Below are 19,741 nucleotides of genomic sequence, written 5' to 3'. Positions count from 1 at the left end.
TGATAAAACTATTCAAACTTATAATCCTTTAGCACAAATAGGGAGAAACGCCTGCTTCCCGTTTCAAACCTTGGGATGCTGCTTGGTGGTATCCATATCCAAAGTGATTCACTCAATCTTTTCTGGACAAAACCATAACTTACCGTTTATAGACAAATTAATCCTATCTTCACCTAACTGTTCTCATAATCACCCTTCCCTCTTTTTTTTAAAAAAACCTTCAAAGCTAGTCCTATGGTTAACAGACCCTGATGATGGACAAACTGTACAATTTGAGACCTACAAAATAATACTATTCTCAGCTTTCTGATCAAAATTACGAGAACACATGAAATGCATTGCCATCTTCTTCCGCAAGTAGAAGAGGAAATCGATATCCCAATCTTTTTTTTATTAATTTATTGCAGAGAAAAACCACACCCAGATCGACAGACATTATATGTTGCTTAATCAACCACATAAAGTCAAAGTAGGTTAATTATGTGTTCATGATTGAAATGACAAAAGTGCCCCTCACATGAAAAAAGGTAGATTTTTGTAAAAATACTAAAATTGTGGCTTGTGAGGAGTCCAACGTATGAAAAGTGTGTTTGACCTGAACACCCACCACGGTTTTTGGGTAAAACTTTAAGTTATTGAAAGCTGGTTATATAAACACTCCTGTGCATGCATAGGGGTGCGTAATGACCAAAAGAGTAAAGTACTAATTTGAGATTTCCCTCTCATTTGTTTACTACAATCTTTTTGAATATTTTGTTTCCGAAAGCAACGAAGGAGAAGGGCCGCAACTCGCACCGAGAAAGAAGCGCTCGAAAGCGCTGATCTAACGAGAAAAAAAAAAAAACGATTACAGATACAAACAACATAAATAAACTGATCAGATAGTAAAGTAGATGCAATAGGGATGCAATGAATTTGTAATTTATCTAGTTATTCTGCCAGACTTATAGGAAAAGTTTTTATTCAGATTCACTGAAGAAAAAGTTGACAAATCAATTAAGAAGGAATACAAAACGACGGCTTTATCCGCAACTGCAATACAAGAATTGCCAATCTTTTCATCATCCCCCGGTGCCCACATCAACACACCCATACAAGATAAAGACCCAGAAGAAGAAGATGGCGTGGCCCCAAGAGAACCGCGCACTGAAAAAAGAAACAACTGCGCCCGGGACGGCATGGGAGACGATCATTGCTGTTATTTTTTTGCGATTGTCAGTTATCTTTGCTGCAGTCGGCTACGTTCAACATCTACAGATGCAGAGAGAGGTCCAGGTTTTTCTCGTTTGCAGAACAACCATTATCAGTTTCCACACACGAGACGTTCGCCTCGTTTGATGAAGGCGCTGATAAGAACTCCCTAGCTTGCTCCATCCTCTCTCTGTACCTCTGCCATTCATGGAAGTTTACGGTAGCGTTTCCTCCAAAGACAGAAGCCCTCCCGAGAGGAGGAACGTTAAGTCCGCAGTGGGCAGCACTGGGTGCAAACCTGTTAGACAATGGAAAAGAAGGATAACCGGATTGGTAGAGACCAAAGTTTCTAGACAAAGAATCGATGTGTAGAGAACTGGCAAGTGGTAAGTTCTGAAAGAAAAAGGATGGATAGGTGGACGGCATTGGGTCATCACGTTTCCTTTTAAGGTTCTTTGCTTCGGATTTCTCTCTCCAATGAGCATTCTGGTGGCCAGCCAAGGCATGGCGACCTAAGAATTTCTTATCGCAGTATTGGCAGGAGAAAAACTTAGACTTCTTAGGTTCTGAATCTGAACTGCCCACTTCTTCCTTGGGGACGGCAGTGTCGTTCTTTTCCTCGGCCATGAACTTGGAAGAGAAGGCCTGGAAAAGACTAAAACCTGAAATGGGTAGCGGTTTTCCTGGACCTGGACTGGAAGTGGAGACAAGATCGAGTTGGTAGGTGAAGGGGGTACAGGTCTTTCAAAGGAAGAACAGGTCAAAAGATGGCACCTGAGAAATGGAAAGCGAAGCTAGGTAGAATAGAGAGAGAGACGTCTTCTTGATGACGGGCGTGGTCGATCTGCATTGTCCTTATAAACAAGTGACTGCCATGCTTAAGATGTAATGTATTGAAAGCGTTTGATTTGTTTGTGAAAAGGGAAAGATTTCTTCGGTATCCAAAAAGAGTAAAACTATTAAAATTTTGCACGTTGTCTTTTGTTGCCAAGCCAATCCGTGCAACGTCACTGTTGCTGGCATGTGCCGAAACCCTAGGCCACGCCTCAAATCCCCCCCTGGCTGTGGAGATGACACCAACAACCCTAATATTGCCGCTTTAGTGTAAAATGTGAAATCTTGGTCACCTCTAGATAAAAGGCAAGTCATTCAAGTCAGATAACAAAACTTTATTATTAAAAAAAGGTGGTTATTATTCTTTAACGAGGAAAAAAGCTTGTCTTGGTTGTCCAAGATATGGGTTAAGTTGCCCCTTTCCCAACACAATATTGAAGAAGGAAAGCAATTTTGTGGCCGTTGTGTTACATTTGAAAATGAATTTCTCCTTCTAAAATGGGATTTTCAGGTTACCACGTCAAGAAGAGACCGCTTTACATTTTTCATCACTAGATAGTGTTCGACTGTTTGGTGGCCGGGCCTCATGATTTCATTTGCCTATAGCCTTCCTCCGATAGGGCCTTTTAAGCCTGGGTTCTGGCATTCAATGGGTTCCCTACACCAACATTTGAGCTACAATGTGCATATAAAGGTGGACACAATCCACAATGATCCATTAAACAATGATTTGACATTTTCTAGAATTGGTTAGCCTTTTCTTCGGGGTGGGTTTTTTTTTTTTACTTTTTCTTTTTTGGGGGAGGGGTGTTTGTGGACGCCAAAAAACAAAACCAGGTTTTTGAAGTTTTCCCGCCATCAAACTTGGGTTTGAGGAAAATTCAGTATTGACAAAACTAAAGAACCTCACTTGTTAATAAAGAAGAAAAAGGTTTTGGATACCAAACAAATGTACCAAGTTTTCAAAACTCATTAAAAAACTTGATTTTCATAAAGCCATGTTTTCGCAAAGCTATGTTAGATGAGAGTGTCATCCAAATGCCCCATCAACATTTTGGGCATAATGCCACTTTCTCTCCATTAAATTTGGTATTAAAAGTACTATTTTGCCTTCAAGGAATGAAAAAAAAATGTTACCAATATCGGTACAGAATATTGACATGTATATGCCTATGAAGGAACACAAAAAATGTGTATAGGGGGTGAAGTGGGCCATTTATAAACTATGGTTATTATATTATCACATGAAAATTCACTAAGTCGTATTGTAGAGCTGCACATAAGCCGAGTCAAACTCGAGCTAGGCCCGCTCAAACTCGACTTGAATAAAAAAGCCATAGCTTGAGCTTGGCTCAAACTCGAGTTGAGCTCCATAGAACAAACTCCAGCTTCACTTGACTAAACAGTGTCGGGCACGAGCTCAACTCACTTAACTCAATTAACTTGCTTATGTAAACCTGTTTTGTTTCTTTCAACTTGTTTAACTCGTCAACTCATTAACTTGTTTAACTAATTCAACTGTGATGAACCAGTTTTACATAGCTGAGCCTTTAAACAAGATGAGTTCTTACAACTCAAACTCGACTCGATTAACATTTCAAGTGACTCATCGAGATTGAGGTTTGTTTTTCTAGGGAGTTCGAGTATTGGAGCCCGAGTTGGCTCGACTCGTGTGCAGCCCTAGTATCACACATTTTATATAGAAATGGAACTGGTTGCCATGCACACTTGAAGGCAAAATCAAAGTAATCCACAACTATGTGTTCTTGATCTTACCATATTCATCTATAGTCCATTAAATGAAAAACATAATCTAAAATTTGACTAAATTGTAGGCCTACCATACTTCATAACAGTATACCCTTGTCTAATTAGTTTCTTTCTACCTAGTGCTCAATATCTAATATCTCAGCATTTCTTTCTAATATAATTCCTTTCCAGATGACGTGACTGGTAAATTGCATGCAATTTCTAAGATATGATCATGCATCATTCAATTACTTATCATAGTACAATACCATTAAACAAACAAGTTCTTGTGCAATAAAATTAATACCAAATGTAGATCGAACGAAAGTTAAGACCACTGGTTGTTACTATTTTTAGTGGCTTCCCTTATAAGAATATGCTATGATAGAAATGCACACATTGCTCCAATATTCCCAAAACTGAAGCCACTAAAAATAGCAAGGACCAATGGTCGTAAGATTCATTCGATCTACATTTGGTGCTAAGTTTATTGCACAGGAACTTGTTTGTTTAACATCATTGTACTATGATAAGTAAGCGAATGCATGTGCATGATCATATATAAGAAAATGCATCCAACTTTTACAAGTTTCATTAGTCCAAAATGGAATTATCTCAGAAAGGAATGCTGAGATGGAGATGTTAAGCACTAGCTAGAAAGAAACTAATTAGACAAGGATACAAGTAAGATGCTATAAAGTATAGTAGCCTACAATGTTCAAACATTAGATTATGTTTATCGATGACCATTTGGTCCTTAGCTTCTCATGCAACAACATGCCCAAGAAAACATATATTAAACTTCCTAGTGCGACTACCAACTACTAGAAACAGGTCATAGCATGTGCAGCATGCATAGTGTTGGGCTGGCTTGAGCTCAGCAATGTTGGTAAAATGTAGTCCAGTCGACCATTGCTGACAACCCATGTTGAGTCACCAGACCAGCACAGCCCAAGCTCGGGTAGCCAATATGTGGCCCATGCCCAGGGGCTACGCATGCATGCTACAACTATACATGTGCATATATGATAGTGTTTCAAGGTACATGGTCATGCAAATGGGACAAAGTGATTTATGTTCCTTGTTTGCTTTCCCATTAGTGCAACTATCGATTCCCAAATTTGCTATAGCTTTTGCACATTCAAACGTGTTCACATCCCCAAAAATTTTTATTGGTTTATGGAGTGCTTCAGAAAAATAAGGTTTTATTTTGAAATGAGAGAGAAAGGGACTCGTCCACCAGTATGAAGATTGACCATTCCCGGTGCCTTTACCGAGAGTAATCTATCTAAGAGCTATGTTTATTCTTGATTAAATACCGTATAATGTTTAAGAAAGTTTTGAAGAGAGTGTATAGCATTTTTGTTTGGAAATCTTGAATGAGAAAATCTTTATAAATGTCATTTGGAAACCTTTGAAGATCACTTTTAAAAATCACTTTGGTGTTCTCTCAAGATTTTAAGTAGGTTTGATGTTTTACTCTAATTTTGTTACTACCTATTTAGAACTTTATCTCATCTTACTTAAGTTCTTTTGGAGAGGTGCTTGTGATCATAAGTATGTTAAGTGAATGTAGATGTATGAATGCATTGGTCATATATGATTAGAAGGAAATAATTCATTCTACCATGACATTCATCTAAGAGCATTCCTACTAACACATACATCTAAGTTTCTCATTTTATAATTGTTATAAATATTTATATGAAGAAAGAAAAGTTTTTGAAAATGAAACAGGGTTGTAGACCATCAAACATGAATCCCAATATTAGGTCATTACTTGAGTTTTGGTCTTGATGAAGTCGGCAAATAAGAAATTAAAACCTTAAATCATGAAAGAACAATATTTGAGAGAATGGAAAAGATTAAAGAGTTTACTATGAACGGAATAGTGAGAGAGAGAAAGAGAGAGATTTTGAAAATCACTAAACAAAGGATTTAAAAGAAAGAGATACATATATATATATATATATATATATATATATATATATATATATATATATATATATATATATATATATATATATATATGAAAGCTTGTGAAAAGGAGGTTTAAATCAAATAGAGAGAGAGAAGAAGATTTTAGAAAGAAAGAGAGAGAGAGATTTTAAAATGACATGCACATATATATATTCATATATACATATATAAGAGTTTGTAAAAGAACATATGAAATCATAAAGAGAGAATGACAAGAAATGGTCATGTATGCGTATACGTATGTAACATGTATATACGTATATGTCATCATGAGAATTGAAATCAAGAAATAACTTTAAAATATCTCACTTCAATTTTTATGTAGGCCGGAAAGGAACTTGGACTTATGCAAGGGCCTAGGCTGAGTCTCTATGACCTCATTAAAAGGGGTTTTTGCTTTCAAAAATATTTTGAAAAATATGATTCTAAATATTTTTGTATGTGAACATAAAAACCATAATTATTACAAGAAAATCGATTTTTCCACCATTGGGTATAGAAGAAAATCAAACATACATAAAATAGAGAGCAACATAAGAAAACACTCATTGGGTTCCCTAATCGGGTGATTAAGAAAGAAACTAAGCGTGAGAATGACATGAAGATGTACTTTCACATGTACAAATTCGTGAATGGCTTTCTTGGGTTGGACAAGTCCTAACCTCAAAAATCAACATAAAATGAGGAAATTCTAAACCCCAAACACTCATTCTCGCCATGCATTTGCTCATTAATTAAAGGAACTTAATATGTCACGCATAAGAATTATCTCAAGTATAAACGCTGAGTAAAGCAATATAACAAGCATATTTTTGAAACTAAATGAAGAAATGAGATTTATTTTGCCTTGCTCATACTCCTGGTGCATTCAAGAGTAGCTTTTGGCTCTGGATAGAAAATCTTTAGAGCTTTCTTGTATGGGCATGGGAAGGTGGCAAGAGGAAATGAAAATAAAAAATGGAGGATTACATATCTTGAATATAGATGATATTGAAAATGAGTCACATTCTTTGAATGATCAAAGGATCACCTCGGATGAAGCTTCAAAATGATGAAAATATCTCTTTAAGAGGTCTCCTATTGCTTCCTTAAAGAGTTTGAACTTGCAGAAGCTTGCTTCCAAGTTTAGAGAAAAGGAAGAAGAGAATAAGAGAGAAAAACTAAGGAAAAACTTTAAAACTTCAAGCAAGAAAGCACTAAAAATTTCTCAAGGGTTAGCTCATGCCCAAGGGAGAGGATTGTGCATATATTTATAAAGAGTTTTGGAGCCAAAATTCAAAATTTGGTTCTTTTTAATTTCACAACATTTTCATGCGAATTTCAAGTATTTTTGAATAATTTATTTAATTTTTTAATATAGGCTTTGACTAAGTGGGATTGATCACTAGCCCTGCAAACACCATTTTGGAGTGTGGGCAGGGCTAATACCAACCCAGTCAGGCCAAAATCACCCCCAAGAGGTGACTTTTCATCAAAATAGGGAGGCCAGTGCACGTTCGATTGTGCGCGGTGGCTCGCACTGGCATGCGATTTCGTGCGCCAGCACGCCGGCATGGTCCTGTCGCACCGAGTTCTCATAAAGGTGGGCAAAATGCTTCCCTTATTGTCTTGTATGGACCAATAAGGGGCAAATTTCACCTCTCTAGCCTCCCGTGGTCGTTCAAAGAATAAAAATAATGAAAGGAACGTAAAATCGTTTTTAAATATATATTTAAAATGGGTAAAAATGGTTTTGTTGCAAACAAAAGCGACTCTGTTTTGAATGATTTTGGGCTCGTTTTAGATCCAGATAGACACGTTCTAGTGAGTGATTTAGGCTCAAAACACCTCTTGGCTCGAGAGCGAGACATGAAACAAAGGGAAGGTCCATTCATGCACGTGCAGTGCTCATAGCATCAAATTTTGTCGTTTTGATTTCGATTTTAGATTTTGAGTTTGAAATGCTCGATTTGGATATAGACTTGGGTTCTGGATCTAATTCAGACCCGAGAGTTGGATTTCGTATTTGAATCTCGCGTTTGAGTTTGAACCTTGGGTTTGGACTCAGACATGGGTCTGGAGATTCATTCTGGATCGAATAGTCTCGAATTTGTTTTGGGTCTAGGATTTGATGGGCCCAAGAATTAAATCTAGATGAAATAATTGAGATTGGAGTGAAAATGAAATACACCCCTTTTTGGAAAACTTTGGGGTGATAACAAAATGACATTTCTAGTCATAGGCAAACACATAATACAGTTCTAGTGCTATGATATATCGAGTACGTTGCAAAGGTTGGGTTCCTACATTTGCATTTTTTTTTTAAATTATGAGGCTTCTATGCATGACTTCCTAGTTGTCGCTTGTGGTTTAGATATTGTAAGATTGCATTTATCATTAAGCATGTCAACTTTTTCGATTTGAGGTTCTGGTGTCACCGCAAGATTGTGATTGTGAACAAATTCCCTTTATTTCAAGTAGGTGGAAGAAAATCTCAATTTTCTTATGATTAATTTTGCTACGTCTCATTTTGTTTTCTCTTGTTCTTCTATTAACTTAAGTAAAAAGTAATCAGAGAATGAACATAACAACAAAATTAACATGGTTCGACTGTATGGTCTTTGTATTTTCCTTTCTTAGCTTTTCTTCAGCATCATTCTTTTAGAGAGGTGGTTCCTTTAAATGCTAAGAAGTTGCAATGTGCCCCTATTGTCTAGGATTATCTCAATCAAAAAGACATTCTTTAAATAGTTACTTCGATTCCATTTGGACAATGGTGATCTTGATTACCTTCATTTGAGGATCCAATTGGTTAAATTCCTTTACCATACCTATGCACCTTCACTTTCTAAATTTCTCTCGGCTCTGCCATTTGATTTTGATAATCTTGAATATGATTACCTCAACTGTTTAGGTTGTCACCTTTTTTTCCTTTATTTCATATTGGACAGAATATTTGGATTGCTTTTTAAGTATGTGTATCAATCCAACTTTAATATCTACAAGCTGCAACAAGTTTTTTAGGAAATGAAATCATGGTCAAAGAAGCGTTTTTATAAAAATATATATTTGCAGGTCATTCACTTGAGTTGATATGTTTGATGTCTATGAGATTTTTGGAAACTTTTTCATGCCCAAAATGAAAGTCATTCTCTACAATGTTTGGTGCTAGCATGAAAGACCATGGTTTGTTGCTAAGTAGGTTGACCCTAGGTTATCACACCAAAGAATTGCCTTCCCTTCTATGACAACCTTCAACTCTTATAACAAATTGTAAAACCATATTAGTTTAGTTAGAGCATTCATAATGGTATTTTATTGGACTTCCATGCTGGATTAGGCAACTGCCGATTGTTTGGTGGATTTCCATGAGACAACACGTTGCTAAGCATAGTCACATGGCTAAATGTTGATAACAAAAGATATATCAAGGTTGGCCAAAATTACAATATTCACTGGCTTATTTCCTTTCAACATAAACAAAGAAACATTTGGAGCTGCAAATATTGCACATAAATTAACATTTTCAAGATGAGCTTTGATGACAATTTCTTGAATGTATTTCCTTTGGGTCAAAATAGACTTGTTTTCCTTTTGTTTTTTCAAGATCCTTCATAGGAAACTTTTGACCAAATCTAAAGATGTTGCCTTGAATATCCTGATTACTATCTCCAGTTACTATATATTGTATATTGTCAAACATAAACTAATATGAACGTCTTATGAAATTGAGAGTTCTTAAAAAAAAAAGAGAGACATGTTAGTACAAGATTCTTTGAGGCCATTCTAACTCAAAGATCATCTATGTATTTCAAGCTAGGTTCTTGGAGCATGATTTAGTCTATAGATGCACTTCTTGAGATGACATACATTGTAAAGTTTGGCTGGATCTTCAAAACTATGCGATTGACTCTTGAGGACTTCTCACTTGAGAGAAGCATGAAAAAAAACATTATTAACATCTAGCTGATATATGACACCATTTTTCATGAGAAGTGAAAGAATAGCTCTTGTAGTAGTAGGTTTGACAATAGGATATATGTCTCAAATTAATATACCCCTTTTAAACTTTAGTGACTAAAAATGTTTAAATTAGATATGAATCATGCATAATTTCTTTTTATTTTATATATCCATTTGCACCCAACAATATTATATTCGGAGGAACCAGTTCACTTGTTTGTTAATTTTGAAGAGCATACATCTCTTGTTGTATGGTGAGGTTCTGTTATCCTATTAAACTTCTTCAAAATCACTTGGTTCACTCTCATCTTTCTCTTTTTCAATGATGTGCACTTTGGGTCATCTGTTCTCATCTTGAGATCTGGTGATCATAGGATGAATGTTGAGGATGGTAACAATTGGTTGATTTCTAGTTTTTTCCTCAATTTGTTCTCCCTTTTGATTCTCAATTTGATTTCCTACACCCCCATTGAAAATAATCTTTGTGATGGAGATAGACTTGGCAAAATAATAGGTTGCAACTCTAGTTTATTATTGTGGCTCATCTGGGCTCTAAGTAACTATTGATGGACATCATACTCAACAAGAGGAGTAGTGCATCTCTAGAAAGAAAAATTTCTTAATTGAAAATTACATGTTGAGGGATGAAAACTTATTTATATCGAGGATAAAAAAATAGGTATCCTTTGTGAAAAGATCCATATCCAAGAAAATGCAGGACTATGATTTAAGGTGAAGTTTGGACTTCCTGTAAGGAAGCATAAGAAAGTAGAAAATGCACCAAAATACTCATAAATAGTTATATAATGGCTTCTACTAAAAAGTCTTTCATAAGGAGATAACACCATCCATATTTAAGGAGAAAAGACTGATGAAATGAGTTAGTGCCCTCAACAAGAAACTTGAAATTTTGATTGCAAACAATGGTATCAGATTTTCTAGAAAGAGGAAACAACCACTTAAATCTAGAAAGGTCATCAACAATCAGAAAATAATAATGAAATCCTTCATGAGAGAAAGTTGAGGTTGTTCTCCATAAATCAACATTTCCCACCACAGGATCAGTCCAATAAGACCACTCACTGGTAAATAGCGCAAGACTTCTTTGTGAATCTCCGCTATTTGAATATTAAACATCATAACCATGAATAGGAATGAAGCGGCAATAGCTCCTATATGAACTACTGGGGAGATCATAGCGGAGAAGTCAAGACCTAACAACAGAAGTAAACCGGAAGTGTTGCGAAACACTAGGATGGGAAACGAAACGGGATGTACCGGATTTTTACACGTACAACCATCAAACCAGAGACCAAAGCAGGGCTCGACGAAACAGAAAGTATCATGGTACGTCGTCCTTCCGAAATGGAACTTTCATGCTGGAGCAAGAACTAGCATTCAAGTCGATCTATTACGACCAGCGCGGTTGTTCGTATTTCATTTTCTTTCTTCTTTTTCTCTTAGTTGACTAAAAGACAGAAGAGAACAGAGTGAACCGAGTGAAGATCTTCCTATATGAATCAAGACTACCGACCCACAACACAATCAACCACTATTCTATTCCACTAATGAACATAGCGAAAGGCTTAACTGCATTGCCCCCATCAACATAGAAAGGGGTACCTGAGCTTTGGTCGAGCTGATCTGTAACGGATCAAAGCGACCGTTGGTCGGGCTGATCTGTCACTGTAACGGGTCAAGGCGACCGCCCCTGCCCAATGTTTCCGATCCAACTTTGTCTTAGTCGAGAAAAAAACCAATTTTGAATCCTTCTTAGAGTACCTAACTAGCCCTTCATGCAATTAATAGATTCTACAGCAATAGTCCCTCGGATTCAGAAAGTAATAACAAGAATGGTTGACCCAATAGCAGATTCCGCTGCTGCCACCGTTGGAACCAATGAAGCAAATGACTGGCCTGTCATATCATCCAAAGAAATGGAAAATACCAAAAAGTTCGAATTGACTGCTAGTAACATTGATTCCAATTGGCATTAACATAATAAAAATATTTCGTCTATTTAGGAGGATCCCCAAATACCTAAGAGAGAAATTATCACTGACAATGTGAAATATTTGATAGGATCCGTTTCGGGAACGTGGAATGTTGGATAAATTCAGAAAGAATATTGATGTGTACTCGTGTGGATCCAAGAATTGCTCGCTCGCCGGATCAGAGCCATCACTTCTTAGAGATTGAGAACATAGTTCTTGAAATTGAGGACGAAGAGGTTCCCAGATTCATCAATCTGTCTTTCAATGACATCGAAAGCAAAAAAAAGAAAAGCTCCTCAACGTCGTTGGGTCAGGTTTTCCTGCCTATCAGCGAGGACCTGGGGATCCCTATCATTCATCAGGAGATCGATGAGGCGATCCCGTAGTTCGCTTCTGTTTTCAATCATCCGAATTCCCCCTCTTCAAAGTCGAGACAAGATTGGTACGCTCGCTCACCGTGGGCAGGTTGCGAGGAATCTCAGTCTCTGTCTTCCCATTAGGGATTGAGCCCGATCCAAGAGATCCTTCTCTCGTTCCCCCCAGTTGCCCCAACGGAGTCGATTCTTCCACTTCCGAGGAAACCTCGCCCTCTGGCTCATCCTCGGATACAGAAACCTCATCAGAGGAAGAGCTAGAGCTCGCATCTTCTGATGAGGATGCATCCATGGAGACCGGGGCTAGGGCTTCTGGTTCCCCGGCCTCTGCCGGGATTTGATGTGCCCTCCCCCCAGGAAGGGCGCTACTACCCTGACCCTCCTCCTCGTTCTCGAGAAGAGGAGCAGGACTAGGTGAGTGGGGATGCAGCTCCGCGGATGGCCCGTTTGGCATTTCCGCACCCCCAAGGGCGGGGCCACCCACGCCCGGGCCGCTTTCATCGAATGCTTCTAGGATTGAAGAGTCCGTCTGATCCCAATCTGGAGTTGAAAAAAAGGTCCTCTTTCTTGTCCACTATCCATCTTTTCTCGATTGTGATCATCTTCTTCTTTCTGATGTCAAGGGCTCAGAGAAATCCGCTATACTCAGACTATGAGATAAAGGCTTGACCTGACACCGTCCGCATCTGCCCTCGATCAATAGAGCAGTTTTTTCTTTGAAGAAGAGCCGATCGTTGCATCCAACCCCCATCAACTGACTCGCACCCCAGAAACGTGGAGCACTAACCCAATCACAAGGTTGACCATTCCATTAGTTTTTGAGTTCTTCTCGAAGCCCTGACCCTGTGAAGAGAAGTCAGCTTCACTATCAATGCCATTGATTAGATTGACCTTTCTCTAAAATCAAACTTTGAACGATGTGTGGCAGCAAGCCTATCTGACTCAACTCAAAATCCTTCCGTTTTGGAGTCGGATCGATTGAATGCCCTTTATCATGCTTATCTCGATCGGTCGGTTGGGCATAGATATGAGAATATGAGAAATTCAAAGTACCTCCTCTTTTTCCACTCTACGCCCGCTTTTCATCGCTCTGCGGAACAATCGGACCAGCTACTGATCATTGCCTTGGTCAGCTATTGCCTCACCAAATAGCTAATCAAACGCGAGCCCCTCCTCGGGCGGATTCATCCTTTTGCTCCTCAGCCTATGGGGTATTAGCAGCCGTTTCCAGCTGTTGTCCCCCTCCCAAGGGCAGGTTCTGACGCGTTACTCACCCGTCCGCCACTGGAAACACCACTTCCCGTCCGACTTGCATGTGTTAAGCATGCCACCAGCGTTCATCCTGAGCCTGGATCCAACTCCCCGTGAGAATCATAGTTGCATTACTGAGAGTTTCCTTCTTCGTGGACAAAGCTGATTCAGAATTGTCTTTCATCCCAAGGCATAAATAGTGAGGAAGACTCGTGCCAACCATGATATCATTACTATGATTGCTATCTTTTCTCGATCAGTGTGTCTGACAACGAATGACAGAGGAAGAGCATAGAGCGCGCGGGCACGACATTCGCCCTACTACCATTCGCGAAGTCAAGGCGAGAGACTGCGAAACCCCCGGCGTGTTACAGACGATCATGAACAACAACGCAAACTTTCTTGGTTCGGTTCTTCCTGCCAAACGTTCCCAAAATGATCGACCGTGATTTCAGCGATAAATGGAAGGTCACGGATGGAGAACGAAGAGTTCCTTTGCGACCCCAACCGAACGCACCCCCTTCACTACTTTTCTTTCACGTCTTTTTTTTCCAAGCGGGAAAGCGAGTCAATTCTCGTCTTCTTCGGCACCAGCCAACACAATCTCGATGTTGAGAGTCACATCCTTGGCTCGGCTCTGTCTTCATTCCCCCGCGTTCACGGAACCTGATCTCTTGCGTGAGACAATTCTTTTGGCTCGCAATAAAGCGTTGTCCTGATCGGGCAACTAGTAGTCCTATCTATCTACCTCTCCAGACACAATATCTTTAGTACCAATGATGGTTACCACATCTGCTGGCATGTGATGTTTGGACATAGAATCGAGTCCTTGTGAATGGGCAGAGCCAGGTGCTCTTATTTTACGACGGTAGGGACGATTGCTTCCATTACTGACCAGAAAGAGCCCAAATTCTCCTTTAGGTGCTTCAACTGCGGTATATGTAGAAGAAGCTGGTACGGAGAAACCTTCTGTATAAGGTTCGAAATGGTGAATTGAGGTGGAGTAGACCGATGATCCTGTAGTCATTTGACCGGCTATGGAAATGAAAGAAAAAGCTTGCATCCGCCCCCTTTTCTATATATAACCGGTCTCATCTCTCTCCAAACCTCACGTGGTAGTTTCCCATCATAGGGCTCTCTATCTATAGATTGAGCCATTACCAAGGAGCTGATCCATTCAGAACTGAGTTGACTGCTTATATATAAAGATAACACGGAGCGTCCTTGGCTCAGCATTAGCACATAGGGCAAAGGCGCTACTACAATGCTTCGCTAGCTCGAAGCGCCTCGCTATCGCTATGAGAACAGAACGGTCAAAGCACTCGCAACTTTGAATGGCATTAGCTCATGGAAAGGTGATAGAAAGGTCAGGACTTTCTTGAAAAGTCAGGACTTTCCGGTCAAGACTCATTATGGTCAAGACTCATTTGTATGTCATCAGTACTCACCATACCAAACAGGTCAGGACTCATTGCAATTCAATGCCATTAGTACTCACTTGACAAACAAATGCCATTAGTACTCACTTGACAAACAAATGCCATTAGTACTCACTGTACAAACAAATGCCATTTTCCATAAAAAATTAGTGCTCATTAAACAAAACAAATGCCATTAGTGCTCCCAATGACAATTGTATGCCATTAGTGTTTCCACAAATCATAAGCACACTCGCTTCGCTTTGGCTTTAAAAGAGGGCTTTGCTTCACTTTGCGAGGGCTTTTTGGGCTTTGCTAATCTAATCTCGTGACGTTCGCTTCGCTAACGCGACGCGTTGTCAGCTTTGCTACCGACGCTTCCTTATTAGGGTGCTTCGCTACCGAGGCACCACATCAAAGAAAGTCAGCTCCGAACCGACGCTTCGTTCCGCTTCGCTAACGCTCAGCTCAGTCTGGAACCTTCGTGCTGACCGTTCGCTTTCTCAGTAGCGAAAGCGCCTCTCTTTGCCCCTGAAGTAGATAGAAGGTTCTGAAATAGATTCTTGGTTTTCTTGCTCCCGCTTCCTCATTTGCGCTCGTCAAGACTTGCTTTTTGGGAGGAACGGTGGAAGCGGACGAAATCAATGACAGCGTCGAACATTTTCATACTGGTCGGGCTGCGTTCCGGAAAAAGTGGCCTACTTGAAAGAAAGGGCGGGCACTCTCGGCTCGGAGGTAGGCACTCTCGTGTTTCAACCCTACTAGACTTTGATAGTTGTAGGGCACTGTGTACTTACAGCCTCTACGAGAAGCAAGTGAATGGGGCCGGTGCGTGGCGAACAGAACGGTTCATCAAGCCATTTCTTGCAGAACCTCCACCCCCCTATAGGAAGAGGGGTACTTGACTTTTTGGGGGCAATTGCTTCGCACCTGACTGTGATAGCCCTCTCGATACCTGATGTTCGCTTCGTAACTAGCGGCTGGTGAAGCCTTTTTCCAGTGACCCCTCAAGCACAAGCGGAACGAGCAAACTTCAAGTTAAAGACGCAAAGCAATGCAATACGAGGCTTGAATGGAATTGTTTTTTTCTTTGAATTCGGCGGAGCTCGTGACGTTGGATTAGTTGGTTGATCATGGCCCTCTTTTTTTGCTACTCTGAGGGCGGATAAGAAAACGCGAAGCGTTCTCTTGGTTTCCCAACCTTTGCTTCTAAAGGCTACCCTCTCTCGGTTGGATGTTGGTCCAGCCTACTACGAGGATCCCGTATCCCGTACATCGTCCTTCTCCTGGGTCCCGTGGTTCCTATGCCGCCGCGTTTCCCGGTCCTTTTCTTTTAGTGCTTCGACCCAAAGCAAACGCTTCTAGCTAGTTTAGTGGATCAGATGGCTGCGTTCCAGCTCACTAAAGAATGGGACGGCAGTGGTCCGCCGGCAAGCTCGTTCTGATCTTGGACGTAGTACATTGGAATCCTGATGCACCACCACGAACGCTACCGCGCGTCCGCCTGCGGTGCGGTAAGGCACCACCCTGTTGTGCCAGCAGCCAACTCCAGCGTGTCAGCTTAGTTATCCACATCAAGCCACTGACTTGATTGATGTCTAACTTCCCAACTGGTAGACGGTTCCTTTTCCCCCGGATCAATAAAGAAGGGAGAAGTCAGTTGATTCTTCCGAAGAACCGGAAGCGAAGCGCTATGCCGGGGCGGGGGGACGGGAAAAGAAACTGATCCGAAGATCAAAATTGGGGTTCCCAATGCCCTCGGGATGCTTTACTCCTAACCCCAAAAGGTTCCGAGACGGAGCTTAACCTGAGTCTTGGTTAAGAACGGCGATGATCTACGTTTCACACGGGGCACGATTCCATGGATAGTTTCATTCGACATAGTGATGGAGGACATAGCTTACGATCATCGGCTTTGATCATGCCACTAGGCATTTGATTAGGACATTGCACAATGATCCGAACACTTTGTCGCATCTCTTCGATACGGATACATTAACGATCATAGCGATCTCCTCTGGTACCTACTGGTACGTCAGGATCCGATTGGTCATGAACATCGTAAGGTGCTGCTCTTCGCAAATCCCAGCATACCCCTGGTTGGGAAGGGTAGGCCCACCACTTCACTTTCACTTAGGCCCGTGCCAAGTCAGTGGGGGGACCTTGTCGGGCTCCTCCCCCCCCCCCCAAAAAAAAAAAAAGGAAAAAGACACACAAAGACACAAACTGTACGTGAGAGTTTTCCTTCATATGGCTCGAATCATTCTCAGATGCCCCGAGAGGCATCCTTTCCTTGTTTGTTGGGTTAGTTCACGCGCACGCAAACGAGCACCGACCGCAACAGCAGGAAACTATGACCAATAGAGTCAGACGCTGAGTCTGCACGCAAAAGGGGGTGAAGGGTTATCTGAGGGCGCGGGACGTTCGCGAAGTCCGTGCCTTCTGTACCACCAAAAGACTGGTCGTTCTTGGGCGGATCCCGCTCCGTGTCACATCAGGGATAGGGAGAAGGGGGCCGGGCCTATCATAGCCATAGGGGTTCAGAGAACCCGGCCACCTCTTTTTGAGTTCCGGGGCAGGGGCCCGCCCGATTCGACCGACCAATGGGGCGGGCTGATCCGCTTTGATCCAGGAGAAACCCCAGTCAGCCACCTTTCGGTGCAGGGATGCTCGGCCTTCGCTTTTTGAGGCTCCCTCTACCCACATCCCTATGTGCCTGCGGCACTTCCATATGGAGGGAGAAAGATGGGCTTACCATGTTCCATCAAGAGCACCTAACCTATGCCGATTTTCGCGGACCGTGCTCCACCCCGGTGAACTCATGCGGTTCTGACGTGCCCAGAGGCCAGTGGCGAATCTGTTCACGGTCCTACGGACCAACACCATTCGAAGGTGGGTGGCCTTGTGGAGTCAAGTTCCGAAGGCGTAACTTGACAGCCTAGAACAGTCATGTTTGACTGGGCTTACACACATTCGCTCACTGACGCTGTCCCCCTTCAGCTCACTCTAGCCCCGGGTACGTCGTCTCCAAGGCTTCACACCAAGTCTTCACTGACCTTAGTAGTGCATGCTTGAGTAGGGTCAGGCAGAACCGTTGTTGCCTGATGGGAACTTCCCCCATATTGCTATCAATGTCTTCATGTCGCACGACCTCTTAACATTACACCACTGAATCCCCAATCCTTTGCTTGCTGTGCAGTGACAGTACCAATATCCACTAATCGTTGTTTCCAGATACGGTTGCCGGTTGACATCTCTTCTAATTCGTCGATACGAGAAGCAACTTGTTGTGTGGAGGAATCAATATCTCGACATAAGCCAAGAGGCAGATCTTGTGCCACTCCACCTGGTCGTATGAAACTGGCATGCATCCTGGCTCCCGGGACTCTTTCATAGAATTCCAGCAATTTTTCCCGCTCTTCAAAAGCCCACAAGAACGGAGTTGATGCTCCCACATCCATAGCATGAGTAGTTAAAGCAAGTGAATGATTTGAAATTCGAGTGATTTCACGGAATGACACTCGTATATATTGAGCTCGTAAGGGTACCTCACAATTCAAAAGTGTCTCTACGGCTAAAGAATGAGCGTGTTCTTGGGCCATCGTAGAAACATAGATAGGGTCAACGACGGAATGAATAATGAAACTTGACGACAGCTTTTTCGTACACGTTCACTTGCATCACATACACAAGTGCTCTCTGAACCATGCAAGAAGGTCACCCATAACACGACTCTCCCACTGGAGTGACCCCCAGGCCATGCTCTTCCATGATATTGGAAGGCAGCCTAACGTCACCTTAGTGAGTGTATTTCAAGCAGGTCGCCCTTTGAGGGAGGGAAAGCGAACATCTAGGGGCCCTCCTTTCCTTCCAATCACTCAGACAAAAGAAAGACCTGAAAGAAGGCTGAATTCATCTTTGAATGAACCTTCCGGCCCCTTTTTTGTCTCCTGCACAGCTCAAGTGTGCGACTCCGACTCCGTATGAGGACCTCCTTCCCTTCTGCCCACTCTTCGTTCACACGGTTCTAAAAGCGGAGGAAGGGGGAGGGCAGCAGGTACCACGAGCCCTCTGTCCCACACATCTATCTAGAAGCAAGTGTAGTTAACCGGTTCCACCGAATGCCCCTATCTCTCAGCAAAGATCGTGTGAGTGTGCAGTCTTGCTTCGGATGCTTCGCCATAGAAGAGATCAACCCAGTTCCCGACCGGTGCACTCGCTTTGTATCTCCGACACACAAGGAAGGACGTGGTGGGAAGGAAGCAGCCCTAGCCTCTGTCCGGTCGATCATTCCGCTGGCATCTCGCATTCACGCCCCCGTTTGACTGCCACTCGGGGATGTAGTTGTAGATACGTTAGTCTTTTTGAGTCGACCACCAGCTATCTCCTTCTACGACATGCTGTTGTCGTCGCCATATGGAATATGTCACTTAGTCATCTCTGCCTCGCTGCGGGTCAGCACCTCTGAAATCAACAGAGGACTTCATTCTGTGACTCCGCGATCGCCCTCTGAACGATCCAAATAAGGTAAAGCTTGAAGATACGTTTTGTACTCTATTAATTTCTCTGTGCCTCTAGTCGGTTGGGCACCAGCCGGTCTTTCGGCCAGATCCCCCTCAAAACCGTACGTGCGGGTCTCCTCGCATGCGGCTCACGCCGTTCGAGGTGGCCCAGCATTCATTCGCAAATCCTGTAGTGCGTCGCAAAGAAAGGCAAACAATTTGAATATCGCAAAGCCTGACGCAAAGCTTGGTAGCCGAACGAGCAAGCAGCTGCAGTCTTCTTATAATGGTGGTGGTGAAAGCACTCGAAAAGCCGGAAGGCGAGGCACTATGAAATGGAAGGTACGAGCAAAGCCTTTAGCAAAGCGACTTTCTGGCGAGTGCTTTGGCACTACTAATGCCGCTTTGTGAGTCATTCATGTGTAGGCTGCGCTGTTTGTCGTACCGTTGACTCGCACTATTCATTGATCTATTGGTCCTCTTTTTTCAAGCAAGCCAAGAACCTT

The 19,741-nt window shown here is 41.9% G+C and overlaps 2 protein-coding genes and 1 pseudogene across 2 annotated transcripts; 1 reads left to right on the top strand and 2 right to left on the bottom strand.

Annotated features, from left to right (window-relative positions):
- Positions 1-1,251: 1,251 nt before the first annotated feature.
- On the bottom strand, positions 1,252-1,818 carry LOC116253149 (protein LATE FLOWERING-like). Its single transcript, XM_031627926.1, has one exon. It carries the CDS (start codon positions 1,816-1,818, stop codon positions 1,252-1,254), a length of 567 nt encoding a protein of 188 aa, XP_031483786.1.
- Positions 1,819-14,051: 12,233 nt separating this feature from the next.
- On the bottom strand, positions 14,052-18,356 carry LOC126410028 (NADH dehydrogenase [ubiquinone] iron-sulfur protein 2-like). The gene is given in 3 exon segments (XM_050077622.1): positions 14,052-14,314; positions 16,590-16,859; positions 17,882-18,356. Coding segments are annotated over 3 exon segments (987 nt in total). The 5' UTR covers positions 18,336-18,356.
- A 136-nt stretch (positions 18,357-18,492) lies between these two features.
- Positions 18,493-19,304, top strand: LOC116253148 (uncharacterized; annotated as a pseudogene).
- Positions 19,305-19,741: the final 437 nt, after the last annotated feature.

The sequence above is a fragment of the Nymphaea colorata genome, chromosome 4 (genome assembly GCF_008831285.2).
Source record: "Nymphaea colorata isolate Beijing-Zhang1983 chromosome 4, ASM883128v2, whole genome shotgun sequence".
Classification (NCBI taxonomy): Eukaryota; Viridiplantae; Streptophyta; class Magnoliopsida; order Nymphaeales; family Nymphaeaceae; genus Nymphaea; species Nymphaea colorata.
This window is presented reverse-complemented; position numbering and strand designations above follow the sequence as displayed.

Coding starts and splice junctions, on each gene's coding strand:
- LOC116253149 (XM_031627926.1), bottom strand. CDS start 1,818: ATGGCCGAGGAAAAGAACGACACTGCCGTCCCCAAGGAAGAAGTGGGC.